This window comes from Ciconia boyciana, chromosome 11, assembly GCF_034638445.1.
Source record: "Ciconia boyciana chromosome 11, ASM3463844v1, whole genome shotgun sequence".
NCBI classification, from domain to species: domain Eukaryota; kingdom Metazoa; phylum Chordata; class Aves; order Ciconiiformes; family Ciconiidae; genus Ciconia; species Ciconia boyciana.
This window is the reverse complement of record NC_132944.1, coordinates 4470053-4482149: the sequence shown is the minus strand read 5'-3', so window position 1 is coordinate 4482149 and position 12097 is coordinate 4470053. Positions and strand designations below refer to the sequence as shown.

Below are 12097 nucleotides of genomic sequence, written 5' to 3'. Positions count from 1 at the left end.
CCTGCCTGTGCCTGCCTGTCTCTTTTGGCGGCGGCGGCGGGGCGGGGGGGGGGGTGGCCGTGCCCGGGCAGGACCCGCACCCAGCATCCCCGCGGCCGGTGGCGGCGGAGGCGGTGCCGGTGTGCGGGGCGGGGCGGGGGCCGGCGCCGGGCGGACTCCATGTCCCAGGCGCCCCGGGGCCGGCCCGGGCCGTGCTGAGGAGGAAGGGAGGATGCTGCGGGCGGGCTGCCGCGCCGCGCTGCCCCGCCGCCCCCCGGGCTCCGCGCTGCTGAGCGGGGCCGGGGCCGGGGCCGGGGCCGGGGAGGGGGGGCTGAAGCGGACGCCGCTGGACGCCCTGCACCGGTCCCGCGGCGGGCGGATGGTGCCGTTCGCCGGCTGGAGCCTGCCGCTGCACTACGGGCAGGGCCACCTCCAGTCCCACCTGCACACCCGCCGCTGCTGCTCCCTCTTCGACGTCTCCCACATGCCGCAGGTAGCCGGGGCGGGCCGGGGCCGGGGCCGGGGGGGCACCCGCACCGCCTCACCCCCCCCGGCCCCTTCCAGACGCGGGTGTACGGCCGGGACCGCGTCAGGTTCATGGAGAGCCTGGTGGTGGGGGACATCGCCGAGCTGAAGCCGGGACAGGTACGGAGCACCGTGGGGGGGGGGCACCGGGTGTCCGGCGGGGTCAGAGGTCCCCAGGGACGCCCCGCGTGGGCGGAGGGGACAGGAGGGGACGGGCAGCCTGCCCGCGCTCCCGAGGGCCGCGTCCCGCAGGGCACCCTGACGCTGTTCACCAACGAGAGGGGCGGCATCGTGGACGACCTCATCGTCACCAACACATTGGAAGATCACCTCTACGTGGTGTCCAACGCCGGCTGCGCTGACAAGGACTTGGCCATCATGAGGGTACGGGGCTGACCGAGCCCCGTGGGAGGTGGGGACGCACGGCGGGGATGAGTCCTCCCACCTTTTGGTGACATCCGTGGCTGTGCGGGGCGAGGTGGCCGCGGCCACACGCGGGGCTGGCACCCGCCCGGCCCCTGTGCTAGCAGCCCACTGTCACCCTGGCAGGGCAGAGCGGCGGAGCTGCAGGCCACCGGCGGCGACGTCCACCTGGAGGTGTTGGACAACGCGCTGCTGGCTCTGCAAGGTAGCGGGGGCCCCACGCATCACCCTGTGGGGCCTCACCCTCGGCAGGTGCCGGGCTGCGCCCTCCTCTGGGCCTTTGCCCGATGGATGTCAGTGCCCTCCCTGCATCCCGCCCTTCCCCGGACACTGCCGTCCCCCAGAGCCACCTGCCTCCCCAGGTCCCTCCATGGCACGGGTGCTGCAGGCGGGGCTGCCGGATGACCTGGCCAAGCTCTCCTTCATGAACAGCATCACCACGACGGTCTTTGGCGTGCCGGGCTGCCGGGTCACACGCTGCGGCTACACTGGCGAGGACGGCGTGGAGGTACCCCAGGAGCCGCGCCAGCACCCCCCCCGCTGCTGTACCAAGGGAGGGGAAGGCCGTGCTCTGCTGACCCTGCCCATGTCCCCCCACAGATCTCGGTGCCCGCAGGGCGGGCGGTGGAGCTGGCCGAGCGGCTGCTGGGTGTTCCCGAGGTGTGGCCGGCAGGGCTGGCGGCCAGGGACAGCCTGCGCCTGGAGGCTGGCCTCTGCCTCTATGGCAATGACATCGACGAGACCACCACGCCCGTAGAGGCTGGGCTGCTGTGGACCTTGGGTAGGCCAGGGCCGCGTCTGCCCCCACCTCCTCCTCAGGGTGGGCAGAGGGGCGAGGTGTCCCCATGAACCCAGCGGGGTGTAAGGGGACCAGATGGGCATTGCTGACCCTCGTCTGTTTCTGCCCTGCAGGCAAGCGCCGGCGTGCAGCCATGGACTTCCCCGGCGCAGCCATCATCATGGCACAAGTGAAAGAGAAGCCGAAGCGCAAGCGCGTGGGGCTGACGTCGGTGGGACCCCCCGTCCGGCCCCACACGGCCATCCTGGGCCCTGAGGGCACGCCTGTGGGTAGGTGGGGGCAGCGGGGCTGGCATGGGCACGGCCCCGAGCTGTGCCCACGGCAGGGGAGGGGGCTGGGGCTGCCAGCCCCCGCTCACCTCCCCGTGTCCTCATGTCCCCAGGCACGGTGACCAGCGGCTGCCCCTCGCCCTCCCTGGGCAAGAACATCGCCATGGGCTACGTGGAGGCGGCGCACAGCCGGGCCGGCACCACGCTCGCCGTCGAGGTGCGGAAGAAGCAGCACCCGGCCCTCGTCACCAAGATGCCCTTTGTGCCCACCCAGTACTACATGGCCAAGTGAGGCCAGCGCCCGCCACGGGCACGGCGTCCCGGCCCCAATAAACGCCCCTGCCCCGCTCTCCTGGCCTCCTCTCCGGTGATGGCGGCAGGTGCCAAAGCAAGAGGCAGCGGGTGGGGCACAGCGTTTAATGGTGCAGGCAGTGCCCGGCGCGTCCCGGTGCTCCTCACTCCCGGTGCGTCTTCACCGGCTCCGCAGCCAGGCCCTCTCTGCAAAAGAGGGGCAGCGTGAGCGGGGCTGGGATGGCACCCCGGCATGGGGCAGGGGCACCCGCCTGCCTGTGTGAGGTGGGCAGGGCTGAGGCTGCACTTACTGGGGCGTACTGGTCTGGGGCACAGCTAGGAGGGTGCTCACTGGGGCGCACTGGTCTGCGGGCATGGATGGGAGGGTGCTCGCTGGGGTGTACTGGTCCAGGAGCGCAGCCAGGAGGGCGCTCACTGGGGCATACTGGTCCCGAGGCGCAGATGGAGGGTGCTCGCTGAGGTATACTGGTTCGGGGTGCAGCTGGGCTGTGCTCACCGGGGTGCACCGGTCCGGTGGCACAAGCAGGAGCTTACTCTCTGGGGCATGCTGGGCGGGGGGCACTCGCTGGGCTGTACTGGTCCGGGGGTGCAGCCAGGAGGGTGCTCGCTGGGACGTACTGGGCCGGGGGGCGGCTCACTGGGGCGCACTGGGCGGGGGTGCAGGCGGGAGGGCGCTGCTGTGCCGGGGCCGGGGGGGGGGGGGGCCGCGGGGAGGCCGCGGCGGGCGGGGGTTAGCGGTTGCGGGCCCGGTAGCGGTCGGGGCTCACTCACCGGGGCGGGCAGTGCCGCTCGGCAGCGCCGTTGCGTCCGGCCGGGCCGGCGGGGGAGAGGGAGTGTGCGCGGGGCCGGGCGGGCGCGGGGCCGGGCCCGGGGCCGGAGGCGGCGCCGGGGCCCAGGCTGGTGCCGGTGCCGGGAGGCCGGCGGGCGGCGGCGGCGGCGGCGGCGGGCCCCGTCCGGTAGCAGAGCGCGGCCACCGCCCCGCCGTAGGCGCGCCAGGCCAGGCGAACGCCGAGTAGGCTGAGGCCCAGCCAGAGCAGCAGCAGCTGGCACAGCACGGCCCGCACGTCCTGAGCCGCCCACTCGGCCGCCAGCTCCCGGCCCAGCGCGCCCAGCGCCCGCCACGGCGCCTGCCAGCCCGCCGCCGACATGGCTGCGCCGGCCGCGGCGGGGCCTCGGGGCGGGCGGGGCCTCGGGGCGGGCGGGGCCTCCCGGTGGGCGGGGCCTCCCGGGTGGGCGGGGGCTCCCGGGTGGGCGGGGTCTTCCCGGGGGCGGGGCCTCCGGGGGGCGGGGCCTTCCGGGGGGGGCCCTTCCCGGAGGCGGGGCCGCCATGGCGGGCAGCGGCGATGAGGGGCTGTACTCGCGGCAGCTGTGCGTGCGGGGACCGGGACGGGACGGGACGGGACGGGACGGGGACGGGGCGGGGCGGGGCGGGGACGGGACGGGGCGGGGCGGGGCGGGGCGGCGGGCCCCCGGGCCCCGCTGACGGCCCCTGCCCCGCAGGTACGTGCTGGGCGGCGGCGCGCGGCGGCTGGCCGGGGCGGCGGCGCTGGTGTCGGGGCTGCGCGGGACGGGAGCGCAGGTGGCGGCGGCGCTGGTGCTGGCGGGGACCGGGCGCGTCGTCCTGCACGATCGCGGCGCCGCCTGCACCGCCGACCGCGCCCACCAGGTACCGGCGGGGCCGGGCGCGGCCGGGCGGGGGCCTGGCTGCGGGCACGGGTATGGGCGGGGGTCCCCGTAGTGGGTACGGGTGCGGGTGAGGGTCTCGGTAACGGTGCAGGCACGGGCAGGGGTCCCGGTAACGGGTGCAGGTATGGATGGGCGTCCCCATAATGGGTATGGGTACAGGCAGGGGTCCCGGTAATGGGTACAGGTGCGGGTGGGGGTCACGGTAACGGGTGCGGGTGCAGCTGGGGGGATCCCTGTTGCAGGTAGGGGTACGGGGTGCGGGGCTCCCAGTAACAGGCACAGGTTGGGGGTCCTGGTGAGGAGTGTGGAATGGGAGGACCCTGCCATGGGTATGGTCCAGGGTGCCCCTCGCCGTCACGGGTAGGGCCCACGGGGTGTCACATGTCACAGGTATGGTCCCCAGCAGAGGGCCCCCCGCCAGTGCAGGCAGGGCCCCATGGAGTGCCCTGCTGTGGCGGGCAGCACCCCAAACTCGTGGGGTGCCCAGCGATGTGCCCACCCCACAGTTCCTCCTGGGCGAGAGCGATGTAGGCCAGAACCGTGCCGAGGCGTCCCAGCAGGTCCTGGCCGAGCTGAACCCCCGCGTGACGGTGGCAGCTCACACCGGGGAGCTGTCGGAGGCCTTCCTTGCCTCCTTCCAGGTGAGCCCACGCTCCTGCGCCCCGGGGCCCCCCGGGATGGCGGCACCCGCTGACGGCCCTGGCGCAGGTGGTGGTGCTGACTGAGTCCTCGCTGGAGGAGCAGCTCCGCGTTGGGGACTTCTGCCATGCCCGGGGCATCTGCTTCATCGTGGCCGACACCAAGGGGCTGGCGGGGTAAGGGGTCTCTGCCGCAGGGTCCCTCCGTGGCTCTGGCTTGGCTCGGCTTGTCCCCACAGCCCCCAGCCCTGCTCTGCAGCTCGTGTCCCCATCCTGCTGGCGGGGCTGCCCAGCCCACACAGGGCCTGGCAGCGTTTGGGCGGCTTGGCGAGGAGGCTCCTCCAGCAAAAGCCCATCGGTCCTCGCCAGGCAGCTGTTCTGTGACTTCGGGGAGCACTTCGTCGTTGACGACCCGGCAGAAGGGGACCCAGCGTGTGCCGCCGTGCAGCACATCTCCCAGGTAAGAGGGCAGCCTCAGCAGGCTTCTCCGAAACACCGCTGCCTCCTCCAGTGGCTTTATGCCACCTGGATCCGGTCCTGCGCCCTCGCGTCCCTTACCTTCCTCAGGGCAACCCGGGTGTGGTGACATGCATGGGGACAGAGGACAGCCGCAGCCACCTCTTCTGCGATGGTGACCTAGTGACGTTTTCTGGCGTGGAGGGGATGACGGAGCTGAACAGCCAGGATCCCGTCCCCGTGCACGTGCTGGGTGAGCTGCCCAGGGGGCCCTGGCAGCCCCGGCCCAGGGTTGGGGGAACTCGCCGGGTCCTTGGCGGTGACCATGACGTCCGTCCCCCTCTCGTCCCCAGATGCCTTCAGGCTGGAGATCGGCGACACCAGCACCTTCTCGCCCTACCGCTGCGGGGGCCTGGTCTCGCAGGTTCGGCTGCCCCAGGTGCACTCCTGCGTAAGTCCCCCCTTGGCCCCGCAGTGCTGCCGCCGGGGCTGGGGCACCGCCATGCCGTGCTGTGCCGTGCCATGCCCCGGCCCCAGGAAAGCGCTCGCCTGAGCCCTGGTGCTGTGCCGGCAGGAGCCCCTGCGCCAGGCGCTGGCAGAGCCCCGGATCCAGGTGGCGAGTCCCGAGGAGCTGCCACGCAGCCGCAGCCTGCATGCTGCCTTCCAGGCCCTGCACGCTTTCCGTGGGGAGCAGGGTCGCCTGCCCCGGCCCAGGGCGCTGGTGAGTCCTCGTCCTGCCCCTGCCTGGCCTCCCCAGCCCCCTGCCACCCTGCCCGGGGCTGCCCTCGCCCCTCTGCCCGCAGGCGGACACCGAGCGGGTGCTGGAGCTGGCGCGGAGCCTGGGCGCGCAGCAGGGTCCCCTGGACGAGGACGTCGTGCGAGCCTTTGCCAGCGTGAGCGCAGGGGACCTGTGCCCCGTGGCCGCTGTTGTCGGGGCCCTGGCGGCCCAGGAGGTGCTGAAGGTGAGCGGGGCGGGGGTCCTGAGCCCTGGGGTCCCGCTGGTCATGCTCTGCATGGCTGTCCAGCGGCGTTTGGTGACCACAAGAGGGCACTTGCTGCCCACCTGGGGACGCCAGACTGGGCAGCAGGGCTGGGGTGGGCTACGGGGGGGGGGACCCGACTGGCCGCCGAGCTGCGAGGGCCCTGTTCGCCCCAGGCCATCACCAGGAAGTTCCTGCCCCTGGACCAGTGGTTGTACTTCGACGCCCTGGAGTGCCTGGCGCTGGAGGGGGCCATGCAGCTGACGGAGGAGGACTGCGCCCCGGTGAGAGCGTGTGCCAAGCCCTCCCAGGTGCCAGGCGTGCCGTGGCCACCTGCGCTCATGCGGCTCCTCTGTCCCGGCAGAGGGGCTCTCGCTACGATGGCCAGATCGCCGTCTTCGGGAACGCCTTCCAGGAGCAGCTGGGCCGCCAGAAGTACTTGGTGGTGAGCCGGGGTGGGTGCCACGAGAGGCTGCGGAGTGGCTGGCCAGCATGTGGCAAGCTGCAGTGGCTCTGCCCCGGCAGGTGGGAGCTGGTGCCATCGGCTGTGAGCTGCTGAAAAACTTTGCCATGATGGGGCTGGCAGCGGGGCCAGGCGGGGACCTCACCGTCACCGACATGGACACCGTCGCCCTCTCCAACCTCCATCGGCAGTTCCTCTACCGCTCGGCGGATATATCGGTGAGGCGCCGCGAGGCGGGGGCCGAGCTCCCCCCGAAGGGCACCTTGGCTGTCCTGGGGGCTCCCCAGGGCCGCGGGGTGGGGGAGAGCTGCCCACCCCCTCTCTGCCCTGGCAGAAGCCGAAGTCGGTGGTGGCCGCGGCGGCTGTGCGGCGCATGAACCCCTGCATCAGGGTGACAGCTCACCAGAACCAGGTGGGACCTGCCACCGAGCCGCTCTACGGGGACAGCTTTTTCCGGGGCCTGGACGGCGTCGTCGGTGCCCTGGACACGCTGGAGGCCCGTGAGTGCTGGGGGGGAAAGGGGCTGAGCCCCCGGACGTGCCCCCCGGCTCCCCAGCACCCCTTGGCTCCCCGCAGGCACCTACTTGGAGAGCCGCTGCCTCCGCTGCCTCACACCGCTGCTGGACTCGGGCACGGAGGGGCCGCGGGGGAACGTGCTGACCATGGTGCCCCCCCTGACCAAGCCGCTGGGGCCGGCCGGCACCCCCGGGGACGGCACCTTCCCCCTCTGCACCCTGCGGTACTTCCCCCGCACCATCCAGCACACGCTGCAGGTAGGCTGTGCCGCACCGGTCCTGGCGAGGAAGCCCTGGCACCTTTGTCTTCCTTTCCCGTTTCCCCCTCCGGCCGCGGCCCGGCAGCGGGCTGCGGGCAGGATACGGCCCCAGCTGCTTCCTGCTGGCAGCCTGAGCTCTGCTGCCGGCCCCGGCGTGGCCTCTCCCTCCCCCCGGGCTTGGGCTGGGGGTCCCGGGGGGCACGAGGGGGGGGTCCCAGTGCTCAATCCCTGCTCCCTCTCTGCAGTGGGCCCGCGATGAGTTTGAGGGGCTCTTCCAGCTGCCCGCAGAGCACGTCAACCGGTTCATGGAGTGAGTGGGCTTGGGGGAGCGGCGCCGGGAGAGCAGCTGCCAGCCCTGCCCGGGTGCTGCCCGCTGCTGCCGGCGTTGGGGAGAGGGGGACAGACCGCCGCATACTGCCTGGGGTGTCCCACGGGATTGCTCCCAGGGCAGCAGCAGTGGCACCTGGCTTTGCAGAGACCCGGCTTTCCCGGAGCAGCTGCCGGCGGGGAAGGCCCTGGAGGTCCTGGAGCAAGTGCGGGGCAGCCTGTGGGAGCGGCCGCGGGACTGGCAGGACTGCGTGCGCTGGGCCCGCCGGCACTGGCAGAGCCGCTACCACGATGCCATTGCCCAGCTGCTGCACACCTTCCCCCCGGAGCACGTGAGCCTGGCACCCATGGGGCTGGCACCCCCCACACCCTCTCCCCTCTGCCGGCCACCCCGCCACAGCTGGGGGGACAGTGTCCCCAGGCCTGACTCTGCTCTCCCTGTGCCAGGAAACCAGCCCGGGTGTCCCCTTCTGGGTAGGGGACAGGAGCTGTCCCCACCCGCTGACGTTTGACCCCGACAATGTGAGTGCAGGGGAGAGCCACGGGGCCACCCACCGGGAGAGTGCGGGCGGGGGGGAGAGCGGAGCCTGTGCCAGGGGTACGGTGGATGCCGACGGTAGTCTGCCCCATCTGCCACAGCCTGTCCAGGGCTGCCAGGTCCTGGGCTGGGTCTGTCCCCGTCCCCCGGTTGGCCAGGGCACTCCTGGGGACAGCCCGCGCGTGCTCTGCTGCGGGAGGAGGAGGAGAGGCACCTCCGTCTCTGCCTCGGGGCAAAGTGGGCAGCCTTTGGCCATGTGGGCTCATGGGCCACCCTGGCTGCCGGGGTGCTCTGCCTGCGCAGGACACCCACCTGGAGTACATCCTGGCTGCTGCCCACCTCTTTGCCCAAGCGCACAAGGTGCCACCATGCAGCGACCGGGCGTCTGTCCGGACCATCCTCCGCAGCGTGGTCCTGCCGCCCTTCGTGCCCGAGGAGGGGCTCCAGATCCCCCTCGCAGAGGAGCGGGAGGAGGTGCAGGCGCCTGCAGGTGAGGCTCCCTGCGCCCCTGGGTCTGCCGAGGCACATCCCGGGGCCCCCGGCTCCAGCCTGGTGGCGGTGGGGCTGCGGTGCCGCTCGTCCCTGCCCCAGCACCCAGGAGGACCCAGACCGAGAGGGGGGGCACCGTGCCGTGCCCCGCACAGTGCCACGGTGCAGGGGTACCACCCCAGGGGTTCCTGTGCCCCCAGACCACAGGCGGTTGGCGGAGCTCACCCAGGACCTGGTGCAGCGGAGACAGGAGCTGGTAGGGGGTGAGGAGGCACAAGTGCCCATGATGGAGCCCATCCACTTCGAGAAGGTACCCGGGGCCGGGCAGGCGGCTCTGCTCAGCTTGGGGGGTTTGGTGGCTGTTAGTCCCCACAGGACGCCGATGGCCCCACGGGAGGCTGATGTCCCCGCGCTCTTCCCTGCAGGACAACAACACCCACATAGATTTCATCATGGCGGCATCCAACCTGCGCGCAGAGAACTACGGCATCCCCCCTGCCGACTGGCTGACGGTGAGGGGGACAGCCTGCGGGGCTGCGGGTCCCCATCCCATGTGGGGCAGCTGGTGATACCCCTCCTGTCCTCAGAGCAAGCGGATCGCCGGGCGGATCGTGCCTGCCATCATCACCACCACGGCAGCTGTGGCCGGGCTGGCGTGCCTGGAGGTCTACAAGCTGGTGTGGGGGTGCCGGGACCCCAGCTGCTACCGCAACAGCAACCTCTGCTTGTCCAACTGCCTGCTGCTCCGCGTCCAGCCCCTGCCGCCCCCCACCTACCGGGTAGGACCCTCTCCCCAGGGGCAGTGCAGGTGGGGGACGCCCAGGGGTCTCGGGGTGCCCCAGCTCCCAGCGGCAGCCGCTGTGGGGCGATGCCAGGGGGGCCCAGGAGCAAGGAGGTGGCCATGCAGGAGGGGCAGCCCTGGCTGTGGGGCTCTGGAAATGGATCGGGGTCCCGCGGTGGGCCAGGCATGGCAGCGAGGAACCGGTTCCTTCCTGCGGCCGACCCCTGGCACTGAGCCGCCACCGCGGTCCTGTTCGCCCCGGCTTCGGGCCCAACCGGGACGCTCTGGGGCGCCCGTGGGGCTGAGGCAGCCCCGCCGCCCCACACTGGGCCCCACAGCGAGCCCCGCAGCCAGAGGGCGGGGGGCCACGGCAGCCGCCTACATCTGGCTTATGGAAACCAGCTGCAGCAGGCGGAGAGCAGCTGGCACCGGGCCGGGAAGGGCTGCCCGGGGGGAGCAGGGCCGGGGGTCCCGGCAGCGGAGGGCCTGGCCACAGCCCCTCTGCTGGGGAGGGAGAGCGGGGGCGGGGCAGACCCAGATTGGGACCGTCTGGACGATAGAGGCCCCTTTGTCTGGGGGTTTATGGCGTGCGAGGCAGCCCTTCCGGCGCGGCAGGAAGCGCCGATTGGAACCAGATTGGCCCGGGGGGCCCAGGGCCGGGGGCAGGAAGAGGGGGAGGGAGCCGCTTCCACCGCCTCGCGCCGGCTCTGGCGCTGCTTCGGGCTTCCCGGCCGCCCCACGGCCTCCTCGCGCCCCACAGGCTGCCCGGCCCCGTGCCGTCCTGGCCACGGTGCCCCCAGGTTGGCACCATCCCTCCCTGGAGGATGCTGCCGGGGCCGGCCGTGCCCTCAGGTCACCGCAGCAGCGCCTGGCACCTCCGCGTCACGCGGCGAGGACGTGCCCGGACGCTTGGCCGTGGTGGCAGCACACGTCCCACGGGCCCGCTTGGCGTGACCTGCGGTCCCACAGGGGCCCGGGAGCCCGCCTTGGGGGGCAGCCTCAGCCAGCGGGACGGGCTTTCCGGGGCGCTGGGACAGGCACTGGCATTCCCTCTGCGCTGGGCAATCGCCTGGGTTCGTGCCGCCCCGGCGAGGATGGGGTTAAGCCCTTTCCACCCCGGTGGGATAAGTGCAGGCAGCAGAAGGCAGGAGGTGAGAAGGCAGCAGAAGGCAGGAGGGGAGAGCGGCCAGGTGCGAACGCCCCTTCCCGAGCGGGGCCGGGGCCAGCGCTAGCCCTGGGCAGGGCCTGGGGCTGCCTGCAGCGAGGGCAGATGGCAGGGCGGCCGTGCCAGACGGCGTGGGACCGTATCCAGCGCTCGGCCCCAAGGTTGGCGCCTCGCTGGCCCCCTCGGGCCAGAGCCGGGGTCGGGGGGCCACAGGCGTGAGAAGAGGCGATTGTGTGGGCCTGGGCAGCGCTTCAATGGCCCTTTGTGCGCTCTTCCTGGCCCGGGGCTGGGGGCAGCGCCGGCCCCACGCCAACCCTGGCCCTTGCAGTACTGGGGGGGGCAGAGGTGCCCCCCACTGCCCCTGGACCCTGGTGGTGCCGGGGGGGGGATGGCGGTGCTCCTATCGCCCCCTAGACCCAGCAGTGCCAGGGGGATGGCTGTGCCCCTGGGTGCCCCTGGACTCCAGCAGTGCTGGGGAGATGGTTGTCGTCCCCCCCCCACTGCCCCTGGACCACGGTGGTGCCCCCGTCCCCCTGCCCTCAGACCGGTCCCTTTGCCTGCCCTGCTGTACCCCGGCCCTTGTGCCCCACCGGTCCCTGCCCCGTGGGGCTGGGCAGCCGGGGTGTGGGGTGCCAGTGCCGGCTGCTACCCCGTGCTCCCCCTTGCAGTATGGCGGGCGGGAGTGGAGCTGCTGGGACCAGCTGGAGCTGCGGGCAGTCGGCGCAGACGGGCAGGAGATGACGGTGCAGGAGGTGCTGGACTGGCTGCAGGTGAGCCTGCTGCGGGCAGCACCCAGCTGGGTCACCCTGGGGGGTGCCCGGCTGGATCCTGACACCCACCTCTTGCAGAGGACACACGGCTGGACCGTGACCATGCTCCTGCGCGGCCACACCGTGCTGTACGACAGGGAGGAGGATGAAGAGACACGGGCCCGGCAGCGGGCGCAGAGGTAGGTCCCTGGCTCTGGGGCCCAATCCTGCCCCGGGGGGGCTGCCAGACCCCGCTCCCTCCACCCTGAGCCACTCCAGCTGCAGCGCAGCTCCCAGCCAGCTGCTGGATAAACATCCTGCCGGCAGCGCTTCCCGTGGCGGGACCCCTGCCCGGCCCCTCGCTGCCGGCCCCTGCATCCCCCCCAGCCTGGCCGGGCGCCCCGGGGGGGGCCCTTAGCCCGGCCATGGCTGGGGGCACAAGCCAGCATCCCCAAAACCCCCTTTCCCTGCTACAGGTTATTGGAGAACCTGGAGGATGCCGGGGAGCCACGGCAGCGGGAGCTGGAGCTGTACTATGTGTGCGAGGGAGAGGATGCTGAGGCCGAAGATGCCCGCCCCCCCCTCCTCTGCTCCCTACCCTGAGCGGGGGGCCAGCACCCCTCACCCCGTGCAATAAAAGCTGCAGGATGCGCTCCGATGCATCGGGCCTCGTCGCAACCTCCACCCCTGCCCAGCGTTGGGGTGCAGGCAGTTCCCCCCTCCCCCATAAACGCTGCTGCGCC

At 72.7% G+C, this 12097-nt stretch overlaps 3 protein-coding genes across 3 annotated transcripts; 2 read left to right on the top strand and 1 right to left on the bottom strand.

Moving 5' to 3' along the window:
- The first annotated feature begins 25 nt into the window (after positions 1–25).
- Positions 26–2344, top strand: AMT (aminomethyltransferase). The gene is given in 9 exon segments (XM_072875656.1): positions 26–195; positions 197–472; positions 544–624; positions 757–888; positions 1054–1132; positions 1290–1435; positions 1528–1708; positions 1840–1995; positions 2109–2344. Coding segments are annotated over 9 exon segments (1266 nt in total). The 5' UTR covers positions 26–159; the 3' UTR covers positions 2288–2344.
- A 54-nt stretch (positions 2345–2398) lies between these two features.
- TCTA (T cell leukemia translocation altered) lies at positions 2399–3504 on the bottom strand. The gene is made up of 2 exons (XM_072875660.1): positions 3079–3504; positions 2399–2493 (listed from the first exon to the last, which is right to left on the bottom strand). Exons 1-2 carry the CDS (start codon positions 3453–3455, stop codon positions 2451–2453), a joined length of 420 nt encoding a protein of 139 aa, XP_072731761.1. The 5' UTR covers positions 3456–3504; the 3' UTR covers positions 2399–2450.
- A 113-nt stretch (positions 3505–3617) lies between these two features.
- Positions 3618–12051, top strand: UBA7 (ubiquitin like modifier activating enzyme 7). The gene is made up of 24 exons (XM_072875654.1): positions 3618–3675; positions 3808–3973; positions 4500–4634; positions 4702–4808; positions 5001–5091; positions 5199–5340; positions 5441–5538; positions 5662–5808; positions 5891–6049; positions 6244–6351; positions 6432–6512; positions 6593–6748; positions 6865–7030; positions 7107–7303; positions 7551–7615; positions 7781–7964; positions 8080–8154; positions 8474–8660; positions 8860–8969; positions 9085–9171; positions 9247–9438; positions 11274–11375; positions 11454–11554; positions 11831–12051. Exons 1-24 carry the CDS (start codon positions 3635–3637, stop codon positions 11955–11957), a joined length of 3024 nt encoding a protein of 1007 aa, XP_072731755.1. The 5' UTR covers positions 3618–3634; the 3' UTR covers positions 11958–12051.
- The last annotated feature ends 46 nt before the right edge of the window (positions 12052–12097 follow it).

What these genes read in the sequence shown, in the direction of transcription:
- TCTA (XM_072875660.1), bottom strand. Translation starts at nt 3,455, where the DNA reads ATGTCGGCGGCGGGCTGGCAGGCGCCGTGGCGGGCGCTGGGCGCGCTG. An exon ending in GAGCGGCACTGCCCGCCCCG is followed by an intron (nt 2,494 to 3,078) that starts GTGAGTGAGCCC and finishes CCTCTTTTGCAG; the next exon opens with AGAGGGCCTGGCTGCGGAGC.
- UBA7 (XM_072875654.1), top strand. Translation starts at nt 3,635, where the DNA reads ATGGCGGGCAGCGGCGATGAGGGGCTGTACTCGCGGCAGCT. An exon ending in TGCCGCCCCCCACCTACCGG is followed by an intron (nt 9,439 to 11,273) that starts GTAGGACCCTCT and finishes TCCCCCTTGCAG; the next exon opens with TATGGCGGGCGGGAGTGGAG. An exon ending in AGGTGCTGGACTGGCTGCAG is followed by an intron (nt 11,376 to 11,453) that starts GTGAGCCTGCTG and finishes CACCTCTTGCAG; the next exon opens with AGGACACACGGCTGGACCGT.